At 41.5% G+C, this 12,899-nt stretch overlaps 1 protein-coding gene across 26 annotated transcripts in view; it reads right to left on the reverse strand.

Moving 5' to 3' along the window:
* The window catches only part of DLG2 (discs large MAGUK scaffold protein 2), a 1,060,606-nt gene that overhangs the window by 107,513 nt on the left and 940,194 nt on the right, over nucleotides 1-12,899 (reverse strand). Inside the window, exon 1 of one of the 26 annotated variants that reach the window (XM_063326058.1) lies at nucleotides 9,733-9,906. The exons of the other annotated variants lie outside the window; for them this stretch is intronic. Coding sequence (XP_063182128.1) covers nucleotides 9,733-9,757 — 25 coding nt within the window. The 5' untranslated portion in view covers nucleotides 9,758-9,906. Of the gene's footprint in view, nucleotides 1-9,732; nucleotides 9,907-12,899 lie in introns of those variants that run through there. 26 annotated transcript variants of the gene reach the window in all.

Here is a 12,899-nt window from a genome sequence, read left to right on the forward strand (position 1 = left end):
TAGAAAATCAGAGTGAAAATCAAATAATTTCTACATCTAAAAATAGCAAAGGCAGAGATTTTATATCTGATCGTTTGATGCTACCTTTTGGTAATATAAATAAAGAATAGATATGATAAATGAATAAATATTCTGCAGCTCTTCTATGAGAAAGAGTTGCAGAATTTTATAAAGCTACATTACTGTTATTTTTGACTTTTAAGTTTATAGTAAAGATTATAGCTTTGATTGAACTTAGAGAACATGAAAACAAAAAAGCCCTGATCCTACAAATTTACTATAGTTAAGCAACAGAAATGCCGACGTGTTATACAACAGTGAAAATAATAGTTCAGCATCATGGTCCAAGTCTTTATTAGTTTGAACTCTTTTAGTGCTGGTATCTTTAGCGAGATAGCAAATCTTTCTGTCAGCAGGTATCAAAACTTGCTTTCCTGTGTCATTCAGGAACATCACTGTTTGCTTCTAGATGATAACAGATTTCCTAATTGCGGCTTTTGTGCTTCTAGAATAATATATCTGTAACCCACTTCAGCCAACGGTGAAGCAGCGATGGCTACAATGCGAGTGGAAGGTTGGAAAAGGCAGCGTATATCTCTTGGACTCTGTCGGGGGGTGGAAGGAAACTAAGGCTCGAACTGTCCAATTTTAACAGACTACACTGCTTGAAACCAAACCAAACCAAACCAAACCAAACCAAACCAAACCAAAAAACTAGGAAGGTATTAGAGACAGAACTTTATGGCCTCAAAAAGGGTACGTCAAATAACTCCAGACACTATAATAAAGGAGTAGGTGCCAGACCAGCTTCTCCATCAGCATCAATTTGGCATAATTTCAGTGGATCTAGGCCAGCTTAAACCTTATGAGATTTTCTTCTGTTCTGTTTATGATAACACAAATTGTATGCCGCGAAGGCAAGTCATGAACGTATTGCCTTGGACATCTGAGATAGCAATGTGCATGATACTATTATTATGGTAACATTACTTATGCTATTTATGTAAATATTTCTTTTCCCCTCTACCTCCTCTTAGCAGATGTCTCTTCTGAATTGTTTAAGCTTTAAAATAATAGAAGAACGCACTTCTTCCTGCAGGGAGTATTTCCCATTTCTCCCCTTTGCCCCCAGTGCTGTCCCGTCACCACCGTCCTACGCATGGTGGTGAGGGGAAGGTGAGCGGACCAGCATCGAGAATTCAGAGGACTGTGTCTGATATTTGTTTTTCCACAAATTTACAGTGTGAAGCTGGATACGTCACAAAGAGTAAGTCCTGGCACCTAAGGCAGAGATACGGATCCTAGATTAACATTGTGTCTACAGCTATGCCTGCCAGATGCCCAGCATCCCACAGCTCTGAAGGCCTTTGAAACTACTGTAACACACATAAAAAGTGAACAAGTGTGCAAAAAGACGTGAACTGCTAATAATTTTGGTTACTATTTTATGTCTTCTGCTTATTATTTTTTTTTTTGCTTCAATTTTTGCTAAAAGTACCCTGACAGCTGTTTTCAGATGATTAGGAGGTCAATTCTATAGCTGTCTGAGGTCGCAAGCAGTTACACAGCAGGCTAGTGATGGTGAAAAATCTTTGCGGTCTGCGGTAATTTCTGAAGAAATAAACAAACAAACATAGTATGCTTAGGTACAGTTAGCTGTACCTTTGCTTCTTATGTCTTCCTCTGCCATGTCTGATGTTGGCCACTGCCAGGGACAAAGTTCTGGACGAGGCTGGCTTTGGATCACATACTGCATAACAAACGCTATGCTTTTAACAAGTCCATAAGATCTATTGGATTTAACATCAGCTAAATTCATCACTAGACAGGAAAAAATGCACACAATTCCAATGCCATCAATAGGCAATGCAATAGTGTCCATTATTTATTGGAGAAAGTGTTGCTCGAAGGGCATCGCTCCATTCAGGATGCACTGAGCAACAGAACAAGTTATGCTGCTACTTCTTATCAGTCACATAACCCCCCTGAGCTCACTCAAAGGAAATGAAAAACACAGATTTCAATACTGGGGAAGGGAAGATACTTTTACATTTTATTAGTTTTTTATTAGTTTGAATATATCTGCTTGTTTTTACTGGAATATTTTTAACACACCTTTTCTGGTACCTTTCAGAAATAATGACACAGGCGTATTTACTGATTTTACTCATTGCTTTGGCGTTTAAAGCTTCAGCACAGTAGGGCCATTAATGTATTTGTTCTTTGATATTGGTCAGTTGTCTTCCTTTACCCATATACAGGTATTTACACTTGAGCCTGTCTTCTAATTAAAATTTCACCCTGTTTATTTGTTCTGTAGCTGGCCTCATTGCCCAAACATCACTACTTACTTTATTTCCATTTGCTTTATTACTGAAGACAATGCTTCTTCCATCTGTTGCACCATTAGATACAGCCCTCACATTGTGTTAGCTGTGAATATAAATACACCTGAAAAGATATCTTCCTCCCACGATATGTTCAGGAGACTAATATCGTGCTCTATTCTTAGTCATGGGGAATATAATTCCAATCCAAATTAGTCTCTGGAAGCTTTAGTTTCAGAGACTTCATGCCTCATAATGAAAGAGATGTACTAAAATAAATCAAGCTATTAGTGAGTGACAAGGACTTTGTATCCCACTGAGGTGTTGTTCTACCTGTTCCCTTAAAGCCGACCCTTGGCTTACGAAGTGTCAGCCTGGACTTTCTCAGCTGGGATTTTCTTGCAGCTTCTTCCAACTATTGAAGAAAACTGCAAGCAACTCAATAGCTCTTAAAAACAACCTTTTCTTCCCTCTCTAGATTTTGGAAACCTTTATCCTGCACAAAATTTTACTGTATTCTCAAAAAGGTATCCCCCCCCTTTATTTTAATCGGTGCACCCCTGAACTAACCAAGACTGTTTGTGGCACTTTTTCAGATTCCCCGAGGCTCACACCGAGCTAACATCTTGGACAATGCCGTGTGTACGCAGGTCCAAGAAGAAGCAAAGCAAATAAAGAGCAGAGAGGCAGATCTAAACCAACCGCATCACGACACATGGTCTGCCTTGGCAGCACAGTGTGAAATTTTGGAAAAATTGGGCACATCGCCCCAGGCATCCAACTTGCACAGCCAGGCTTGCCCAGCAGAGCAGCATATGTCTCATTAACCTTGATAGCTTTGTAGGAGTTACTGTTTTGTACAGTGCAGAAACATTTTGAGATATCTGCTGGTTTAGGCACAAAATGACTCTGTCAAGGTGAAAAAAGGAAAAAAAAAAAGCTTCCCTGCATTGGAATCCTCTTTCTTCAACAAATATTTATGTGGGACATTGCAAAGAAACAAAACCTACTTTCTATTAATAGCTAAGCTAATTCATTTAGCTATTTCGTCGCTTCAGGCTAGTGGTAGAGGATCTTATTTTCAGACATTTATTCAGTTCCGATTGAATACACAATTCCCCATCCAAAATCATTGTCCTGGGGCAATTGTTACTTCTTATTTTTGCTTCAGTGCTTTTTCTTGCTTCTGCTTTTTACCAAGTATAGTTCTAATTCTTGGGAGTTGAGCATATTATACCGATTAGCCATATCTTCTTAATGATGGTGCTGGCTGAGCCTGCCTCCAGCTCTTAAAGACATGAATTGACACGAGGAAACAAAATACAGCACTGACCACGTCTAGAGTATCTTAGTGTCATTCATGTAGTGGCCAGCTCAGCCTAAACCACGAGAGATGGCAACACCCTCAAGCCATTTTGGTGGTTTTGACTGACCCTATACCTATAGATACTCCTTTTTTATGGACTCTAATTGTAAATTATTCCCAGCTGTTCATATATTTCCTCCTTCCAAAAGCCTCCTGAGTGCCCCACATGGCTCACGTGAGTTTTCCCAAACACGATTCAATAAGAACGAACCAGGTTAGCCTGTTTAGTCTATTTACGCTAACCTGGCTGAGTCTGATTGATGCGTATTGGAAAACACTCAGACACAAAATTACCTGCAAATGTGAAGAGGGCAGGACACAGTGATACTGAGCTGGGAGCAGACTGGGGCAGGTGGCATCTTCCCCAGCACTGTTGTTTGCAGAAGATGTCACCTTGTACTACACCACGTTGGGGAAAGAAAAAGGGTATAATCCAACTGCATCACCTCCAGAATCAGTAACAACTTACTGTGACTAAGGAGAGACCTGACCTGCTCAGGTATTGTACAAGAATCTTCTTGAAATAAAACTGGAAATGTAGACGAAATGCCTGATTTTCAGACAAAAATGAAAAAAAACACAGTTGCTGCTAAATCAGGGCTCAAAACTCCCAAGTGAACTTTTATGAAAACTTACACGAAAACTTTCACAGCTAAGACATCATATGCCAGTTTTGTACTTACGCTCCATGAAATCCTGATATACTCAGAGTGGGAAGAGACAAAATGGGGGTCCTAAAAGAGACTTGGAAAAAAAAAGTTTCTTTCTGAAAATAGTGATGGGGAAGCTAATGTGATTTTATTAATTCCACAAACCAGATTGTAAACTGTGGCCTACAGTAAAAAACCCTCAAAATCCACAACCCACAAATCATTTAAAAGTTATAAGTTAAACCAGAAAATTAAATAGCAGCAAGAATACCAATACTGCCTGATGTAATTATTGCTATAACAGGATAGTCTTACAGACTCGCACAAGCACAGAGACCAGAAGGACCATCAGTAATACAACCAGAATCTTGGCAAAAGTCTCATGAAAATAAGCATGGATACACCTCACTGGGTTGAACTGGTTTGCTGTGATGATTAATACCATTTGCTAATGTTGAATAATGCCATTAATAAATATTCATTCCCAGACTTCAAAATCTGCTAGGTTAAAGCTACCTCCACTTGAAACCTTCACTTTCCTTTACTCAGCTGTGCTGTTCTTCCCGACAAGGATATCTTCAGCCATCTCCTAAGGCTGCCTGCGACACTATTGAATTAAAAAGAACTGAGCGAAGACTGGAAACAAAACTACCCATTTTTACCATTAAAAAAAAAACTTTAAAAAAAAAATCCCAAATGGGCTGAACAAAAAAGAAAAGTATGCAGAAAAGAATGAAATCAATAAAAACGTTCCCACATGCGTATTGATCTTTTCTAAGAGGCAATATTGAGAGCAGCTGCAGAATTGTGTTAGTTTGCCAGAGCTTCCTGATTAAGGGGATTACTGTTTCTAATGCAAACAGGTAATAAGGAACGGTTGAGCACATTACAAGCCTGAATGAATTTAAACAAGACAAATACATATATTACCTCAGGATAAGTCATGCTCCCTGCATGCCTCTCACCTTATTATAAGAAATATTTTGAGTACTGTGCAATGTATGTTGTGCAACTGGCCACTAATTAGGCACGGAGGCTATATTTGATGGTCTGGATGCTCTGAAACGTGGGTTAACTTGAGCATCAGATCATGTAAAATTGGAATAATGTCTGAAAAATCAATGTAATACTAAGAAATGCCTTGCAATTACTGCTGATGCTCTTGAGCTCATCATTCACAGAGCCACAGAAACCCACCTTTACGGCATAAAAGACCTATCTGGAAAAGATCTTCCTAATCAAGTTCAATTCCTGCTTTTACAGAAAATCAAACCCAAAAATCCTGTGCATAAACTGCTCAAAGACTGTCTTACAATTAGTTAGATTTTGCATTTCATAACTGTAAGAAGACCAATACACACAGAATCCGGTCCTTAAATAATTAGACTTATTCTTCTAACTAAGTGCAGCTGAAGCCCACTTATTGGCTTTTGCACCAGCACAGTTCCTCTGTGTAAATTGCTCTTTTCCTTTGTGTATTGATTCTCGTTACAGATTTACAGAGAACACAGCTTCACCTACCAATCTCCATTTTGCTAAATAAACAATCCAATCATTGTTGCGGTCTTTTTCGGTATGCCTGCCTCTCCTTTAGTTGGCTTTTTTATCTGTGCTGCAATGTCTTCACTGGTTTAAACAGCAGTGTCCTGTATCACGCAATAACAAATGACTTCCTGGAAAATCAGACATATTGCATCAACCACATTCCTCTTTCTAAAAGTTAAATGTATTATCAAAGACTGATATTAAGAAAATTTGCCAGACTATATTATATTGCTTTTTTTTTTATCCCATTTTGGATTTATCTCCCTATTTTGTTTCTAAATCTATGTTTTAATGTATCTTCTACATACTACTGAGGAGAGACTGACGCATCTCCAGAGCTGTTGAATACAAATAATTAATTTTTCTCCTTTCCTGATGGACACTTGTAGGTATTGTTTTCCAGATAAAGGACTATCTGTAGTTGAATAGACATCTGAGAGGCCTTTCCTACTCCCTGTGCCAATTCTCCAGTACTCTGTGACAGAGCAACCAAGTCTGCCGAGCCTCAGCACAGCAGCATCTTCCAGCTTTGCTCTCGTGTCAGTGGTGATAATTCCCATGCTCATATATTCGTTGCTATTATCTATCCCGTCACTGGTACTACATAAACAATTTTATTGTATTACAGCCTTTCCACTGAGTGAGAACGGAAAATACACAGTTAATTTGACAACGTGTACCACATATCGACATGTTCATCAAATCAATACCTTCAGTGATTTCATTCAACTCAGGTGTGCCAGACACATAGACTTAGGTAAAACCAAAAAGATCCTACAGGAAGCAGAAGACTTCTGCTGTCTCCCTGCTGGGCTGGTGAGCCACATTACAGACAAAGTTTAGAGATTAGCAGAAAATGGAAGTGCTGAAAACTTCCCACCTGATATCCAGGCTTCTTATATTCTTTCATGATTTTGACAAGCATCCTAGAGTAAGAATCACAACCTCGACAGCTTTTCCCAAGGACCAACTGCTTGTTCTCTGGAGTAAGCGAATGCTTTGTTATCCTCAAGTGGTGGGTATTACTGGTTTGTCAGTGTTTTACGGTACCTTACAGAAAGTCAATTCAATGCATATATAGAATCTTCATGGTTGGAAAGGACCTTTGAGATCATCGAGTCCAACCATACACACACACAAAAAAACAACGTACAATCTCTGCCATATATGTTGCATCTCTCTCTATATAATGTGTGTGTGTATATATATAATGCATATATATATATAGAGAGAAAAAGGTGCTGTGTCAAATGTTAGCTATTTCCCGGTGCACACTTTCCCCACAGATGCCAGCCTACAGCTAGTGACAGCAGTTGGACTGCAGAGCCATATGCTCCCTTGAAAGGCAAATTCTTAGACCCATTTTCAGCGGGGAAATCATAATTTTTAATACAGTGACAGTTTTTCACGACTGCAGTCTATGGCTTTACCCTAAGATTTATTTGACATCTGCAGACTGGCTTTCCCTTTCCTGAAGAGGTCCTTGACAAAAATGGTGATGGCCTGTAATATTTTATTGACACTGTACTTTGGCTCAGCCTTGGAAGGCCAGGTTCTCCAAGGCTTGCTGATTTTCTGCTTCATTACTTGTGACTGTCCAGGGTGATCCAAGTAGGAAAACGCAGTGGATCAAGTTGATCCCTTCACTTCTGTGATTAAACAGCATTTAGCATGGATAAATGTCACATCCGTACTGCTTTCAAAGAGAGTTTGGACAGGAATGGTCAAAACCCATAAACACTTAAGAAATTTCTTGGAGAATAAAGAATGACTCAAGTTTCCTGTACGCAGTCTTCTAAGAGAAAAAGACACTCAGATCAAATGAGAGACTCAGGCGGGATCGTCTGGGAATGCATTATCGTCTGGGATTTGCGATCAAGTTCCTAAATGTTGTCTGCGTTGGGGCAACTGGCTGCACTTTCCAAAACAAATGGAGATGGTTTAGCTTAGACCGCAATGATCAAGGACTGTATCAAATTGCACTGCCTAGCGTTTTCCAAGGACAAACAGCACACGCTTGCATGGGTGCCAGGCATCAGAAACTTGCAGCTGGAGCATGAGCCTGAGCTCTCGGAGCGAAGAGGAGGCGGGGAGGTTGTGAACCTCAAAGCCATGTGGGAGCAGGAAGGTCTCAGGGGGTGTAAGTCACAATTATATCTTTTTACAGATGTCTAATTTGTTCTTAGAGATCCCCAGAGATGGAGACACTTCGACCACCCCAAACAGTCTGCTCTGGTGCTTCACTCTCCTTTCTGCAGCTGCATTTTTCCCAATGTCTCATCTGAAGCTTTTTTGCTGCTTTTTAAGACCATTCCTCCTAGTGCACAACGAATACGAGAAAACAATATGACAAACTGGAATATTTCAGAACTGACACTATAGTAAGATTACAAAAAAGGGGAAGACAGCTGAACAGGCAAGCAGGGATGGCTTTGCAAGCGAAAACCTTTTGAAAAAGTCAGAAATGAGACCTTAAAGAAAATTACTGTGTACCAATTGGGACAGGTGAAGCTCATTACTGCCAATGGCCTACATGCTGTAAAATGGGTTAATATTGCTACAGAAACCTTTTTGGTGTGTCCCTGTAATTAGCACAAAAGTATTATTATTGTAATTAACTGAATCCCCTAGAACCTAGTGCAGTGTTCGTGGCTGTAAGCAGGTTAATGTGAAAATTAATTTGCGCTAATTCACACAAGATCAGTGATGCCCAAACCAATCTGGCTGCAGTGGCATTTTGTGGAATAACAATTTTCCTGTTGACTTACACAGAGCACCGAAGCTTCAAAAATGTCACGTAAACCCATCTTAGCTTTCACTTGTGATAGTTCTCTGTCTTCTTTGGATAAATTTATTGTGAAACTCACTTGTAAGTGAATAAACAATGTACTAGCCCTAGACATAGAAATTAATGGAATAAAAGTTTTGGGCAGCTTCTTTAGCCTGTTCAAGGGGCTGGTTAGTCTCAGAACAGACTGTTCTCCAGGATGAGCTACCTTTTCATTTTGGGAGGATTATGTTTGACTTCTAGGGCAAAGCATGGTGCCATATACACACAAGAAAGAAGATAAAGTTCTTTCACGCACAAAACCTTAAGTGCAAGAGACTGCAGGAAAACTCAGAGACTTGCACTTTCCCCTTCTTAGTCATAGGCAAGATTGGAAAATAATAAAAACCCACTACCTGGAGGACAGAGAGAGAACATGGCTGAAGTCAAGCCAAATCAGGGGGTGGCTCAGTGCTAAGGGAGAGGAAGAGAGAAGATAACTGGTTTCTTTGCCTGCTACTTTTTGTTCTTCCACTAAAAAATAATGTCTCATAGTGGACAGGCAATTTCTGTTCCCTGTTAACATTAGGCTGAAGAAACTCTGTCATCACCTGCCAGTGTAATAGGGCAAATTAAGCTTCACAGCTTGAACTAAGCTGTCTTGTAGCTGTGACTATTCTTGCACTGTTTGGACAGTCACTAGCTATGCTACGAATGGCTAATTAAGGTTTTCTTGCTCTCTCTTCTGCAGTCTGTGTTAAACCAAACTTTTTCAACTTGCTTAGCTTGCCTTCCTTCAAAGGACTACAGTCCCACATGAATGTTTTTTTTATGAATATCTAGAACCGTCGCTCCTTAAGTTCAAAGCTGCAGTCTTTAGTCACCCTCCTGCACAGTCGTGCTACCACAATAACGGGAGGGAAACAGCCGGATCCTCACAATCTAGTCCCACTCCTGGGTCCCTTGTTCACTGCCCTCCCACCCTGTACCTTGAGGTGGGCAGATGCCGGGGGACTCAAAAAGGCTGATTTCAGCCTATGGGGGTTAATCTTCTAGGGACCCTAAAGAGATGCTCACCCACAGCTCCGTTCAGGGCCGCCATCCTTCAGAGGACCTTCTCTCTCCACCGAGTGCAGGACGAGCCTGGTGGACCAACCTTCCTTGTCCGTACCAGTAACAGCAGGGTTTTTGTCTGTGCCGTGTCCTTTCTGTCCCCATAACAAATCAAAGCTCAGATTTCCCCCTCTCTTGACCCTTTCTTTTACAACCTTAGAATGTAACTTCACAAAACACTGCATTTTATGGTAAAATTAGCCTGCGTGCCTCTGCCCCCGCTGCCCCGTCAGTGCTCCTCTGGGGCTACGCCGTCAATTGGGATTAGAGTTAAAGATTAGCCCTGTTTTTAATGAGCATAACAGCGGGGTCAGTGAGCTGTGGTAAGGAGCCGGGTACAATTAGGTAGAGGAGAGGTCATCTCAACAGCGCAGCCCCTGCTGTTGGGAAAGCCCCAAAGCTTCAGGCTCCCCATCTCCTCCATCCCCTTTGCTGCTCCCCGGGCCCATCCATAACCCCACCGGAGGCTCGGTGAAAGCCGGGCGTCCCCCCTGCACCTCCCACAGCCCCCATCGCGCCGTGGGCTGGGGAGAAACCACTCTGTGTTTCTTCGCTTGCAAACTGCCCAGCGTATGTTGATATTCTCCATGCCTGTTCTTTGCCCAGCTGGAGTGGTTAAACGCTGCATCGCTTTCCTTCTTTCCTCCTTTCCATTACCTGTCCCCCCTCTCCACTGTGCCTCTAAAATTACCTGTTAAAATAGTGTTTAAAGAATACATAAGCATACTTTCTCTTGCCTTACTTCAGCCTAACTGCTCTTTTGTTTTTTTCCCCCAAAGCCTTCAGTGTCCTACCTATTCCAGATCTGGCCAGGTCTTGAGTTTTTTTTGAAGAACAGGTAAATTTGATTTTCCTTTCTCCATATGCATCTGGGTATTTGTTTGTTGTTTTTTTTTTTTTTTTCCCTGTTTCCCTAACTTCCGCCAGGTATTGAGCTCGTTGGGTTCAATTAGTCTCCTTTCTCACAGCAGACGTCCACCTGAAGAGCAGCCCATGATGATTTCAGGTGCAATTTGCTATCATTACTTTAACTTTGCATTTCACGAGGCCATTTAGCTGAAAGACAATCAAGCTGAGAGGCTGATTTAGGAGTGGAAAAGATGAAGTGAATAAAGGGCACTGAAACAAACTTTCTTTTCTACGAAATGTAATGTGAATCTTGCTGAAAACTAGGCAGGTCACTTTGGTTTAGATGTTTTAATTTTTTAATACTATTAAATAAGTACTGTAAATATGCAAAATTCCAAAGGACAATAAATAAAGCTCTGTTGTTTTATCGAAGGTAAACTGAAAGCTGAGAACGTCTTACTGTTCCAAGCTTAGAAGGTACATAAGACGAGGTCCTAATGACACTACAAACACAGTTTCAAAGTCTTTTATAGTCAAGCTTTCAACAGGGCATAGTAGTTCAGTTCACTACAAAAAAATACGTGTCTTTGAAATTACGAGCCTACTTTGACTTTCATGTGTTATTAGCTCTCAGTGGAACTGAAGCATTTAAATTGATTGTAATGAGACATTAGCAGACACTGCTACTGCAGCAAACCGTTCCTGTTTTTGAGATGGCTGGCTCAGGAAGCCTCTAAAAGCATCCCAACAGGCAGCGAGTATCGCGCACTGACAAAGGGAAACAAAAATCAGCTTTGTAGGGGTTTGCCAGGCAGCTGGCGTGGCCGTGCAGGGCACGCCAAGGGGCTGCTCTGGAGGGCACCAGTACGGGAGGGCAGCGGCCCTCAGAGGGTGGGAAGGGACGCCAAGGGGATGGCTGGTTAAGTGTATGTATATTTTTAAGTATATGCAAATGAATTTTGGCCAGATGTTAAAACAAAATGAATTAAATCTCTAGGGAGGGGAAAAAAAAAAGAGAGACCAAATCAAAGCAGACTTCTCAAAGCAATAATAACAATAATTACATATCTCTCTGACACCAGGATGCTGGAGGTGAATCTATTTTATAAGACTTCTTACCTTGTGACTTCTGCCTCAGCTCCTTCATTTTCAAAAGCCTGTCTCACCCTTGTCGACCTTTTCTAGTTTCTGCTACAGTTTAAATACAATTCAATGAATGACCTATGCCAGTGACACTCTCTCTCTTTTCTCCCCTCATCTCTCTCAATTTCTTTGCTATCTAATTATGCCAAAAGCCTGGAATAGTCTCTCACAATTACCCTCTTTTCACGAAGCTTGTAAGAATTTCATAGCTTCAAGACTGTCGCCGATGCTTGTGTGCGTACATACACATCTTTTTGTTTATTCGTTTAGAGTGATTGTGTAACCTAAATTTCTAAGGCAAGTAGACTGAAAAACAGGGCTTATGAAATACTCTGAAGAGCAACCATTGCAAATGTGACAGCTGCTAAGGATCACTCTGCCTTTCATATCCCTCCTTCCCCCAGAGGTTACTATTGCTGCTGGCCGAGGAAGCAGCTGTGTCAACGCTCATGAAGGGCAGAAAGAGCCTGGAGAAGGCGGAATTGCCCTTTGGCAGTTTGATATCTTGCTGGAAAGCTTGTCAAGCTTATTTACATTTTAATTTGCATGCCAACCTCTACGAGACTTTATATTTGGGTTCTGCTTTAAAGTATCTCCTTCACTATAATCACAACGACCTTTACATGTCTTCCCCCATTACCCTCCGGGGGCTGCAGCCCCGGCTGGCTGAGCCATCCACAGCACGAGCAGCAAGAAATGCCAGGCTGGGCATGACAGTTATCCAAACGGTTGGCTGCTTGTGAGGTAGCCTTTTCTTAATTTTGGGTTTTTTTATAATATTTTATTTATTACAGAATCACAGAATGTCCGGGGTTGGCAGGTCCCTCTGGAGATCACCCAGTCCCACCCCCTGCCAGAGCAGGGTCACCCAGAGCAGGTGGCACAGGAACGCCTCCAGGTGGGTTTGGAATGTCTCCAGAGTTGGAGACTCCACCACCTCTCTGGGCAGCCTGTGCCAGGGCTCTGCCACCCTCACAGCAAAGAAGTTCCTCCTCATGTTTAGGTGGAACTTCCTATGCTCAAGTTTGTGCCCGTTACCTCTTGTCCTGTCCCCGGGCACCACTGAAAAGAGCCTGGCCCCATCCTCCTGACACCCACCCTTGAAGTATTTATAAGCGTTGATCAGATCCCCCCTCAGC

Source organism: Chroicocephalus ridibundus, chromosome 1 (genome assembly GCF_963924245.1).
Source record: "Chroicocephalus ridibundus chromosome 1, bChrRid1.1, whole genome shotgun sequence".
Taxonomy (NCBI): Eukaryota; Metazoa; Chordata; class Aves; order Charadriiformes; family Laridae; genus Chroicocephalus; species Chroicocephalus ridibundus.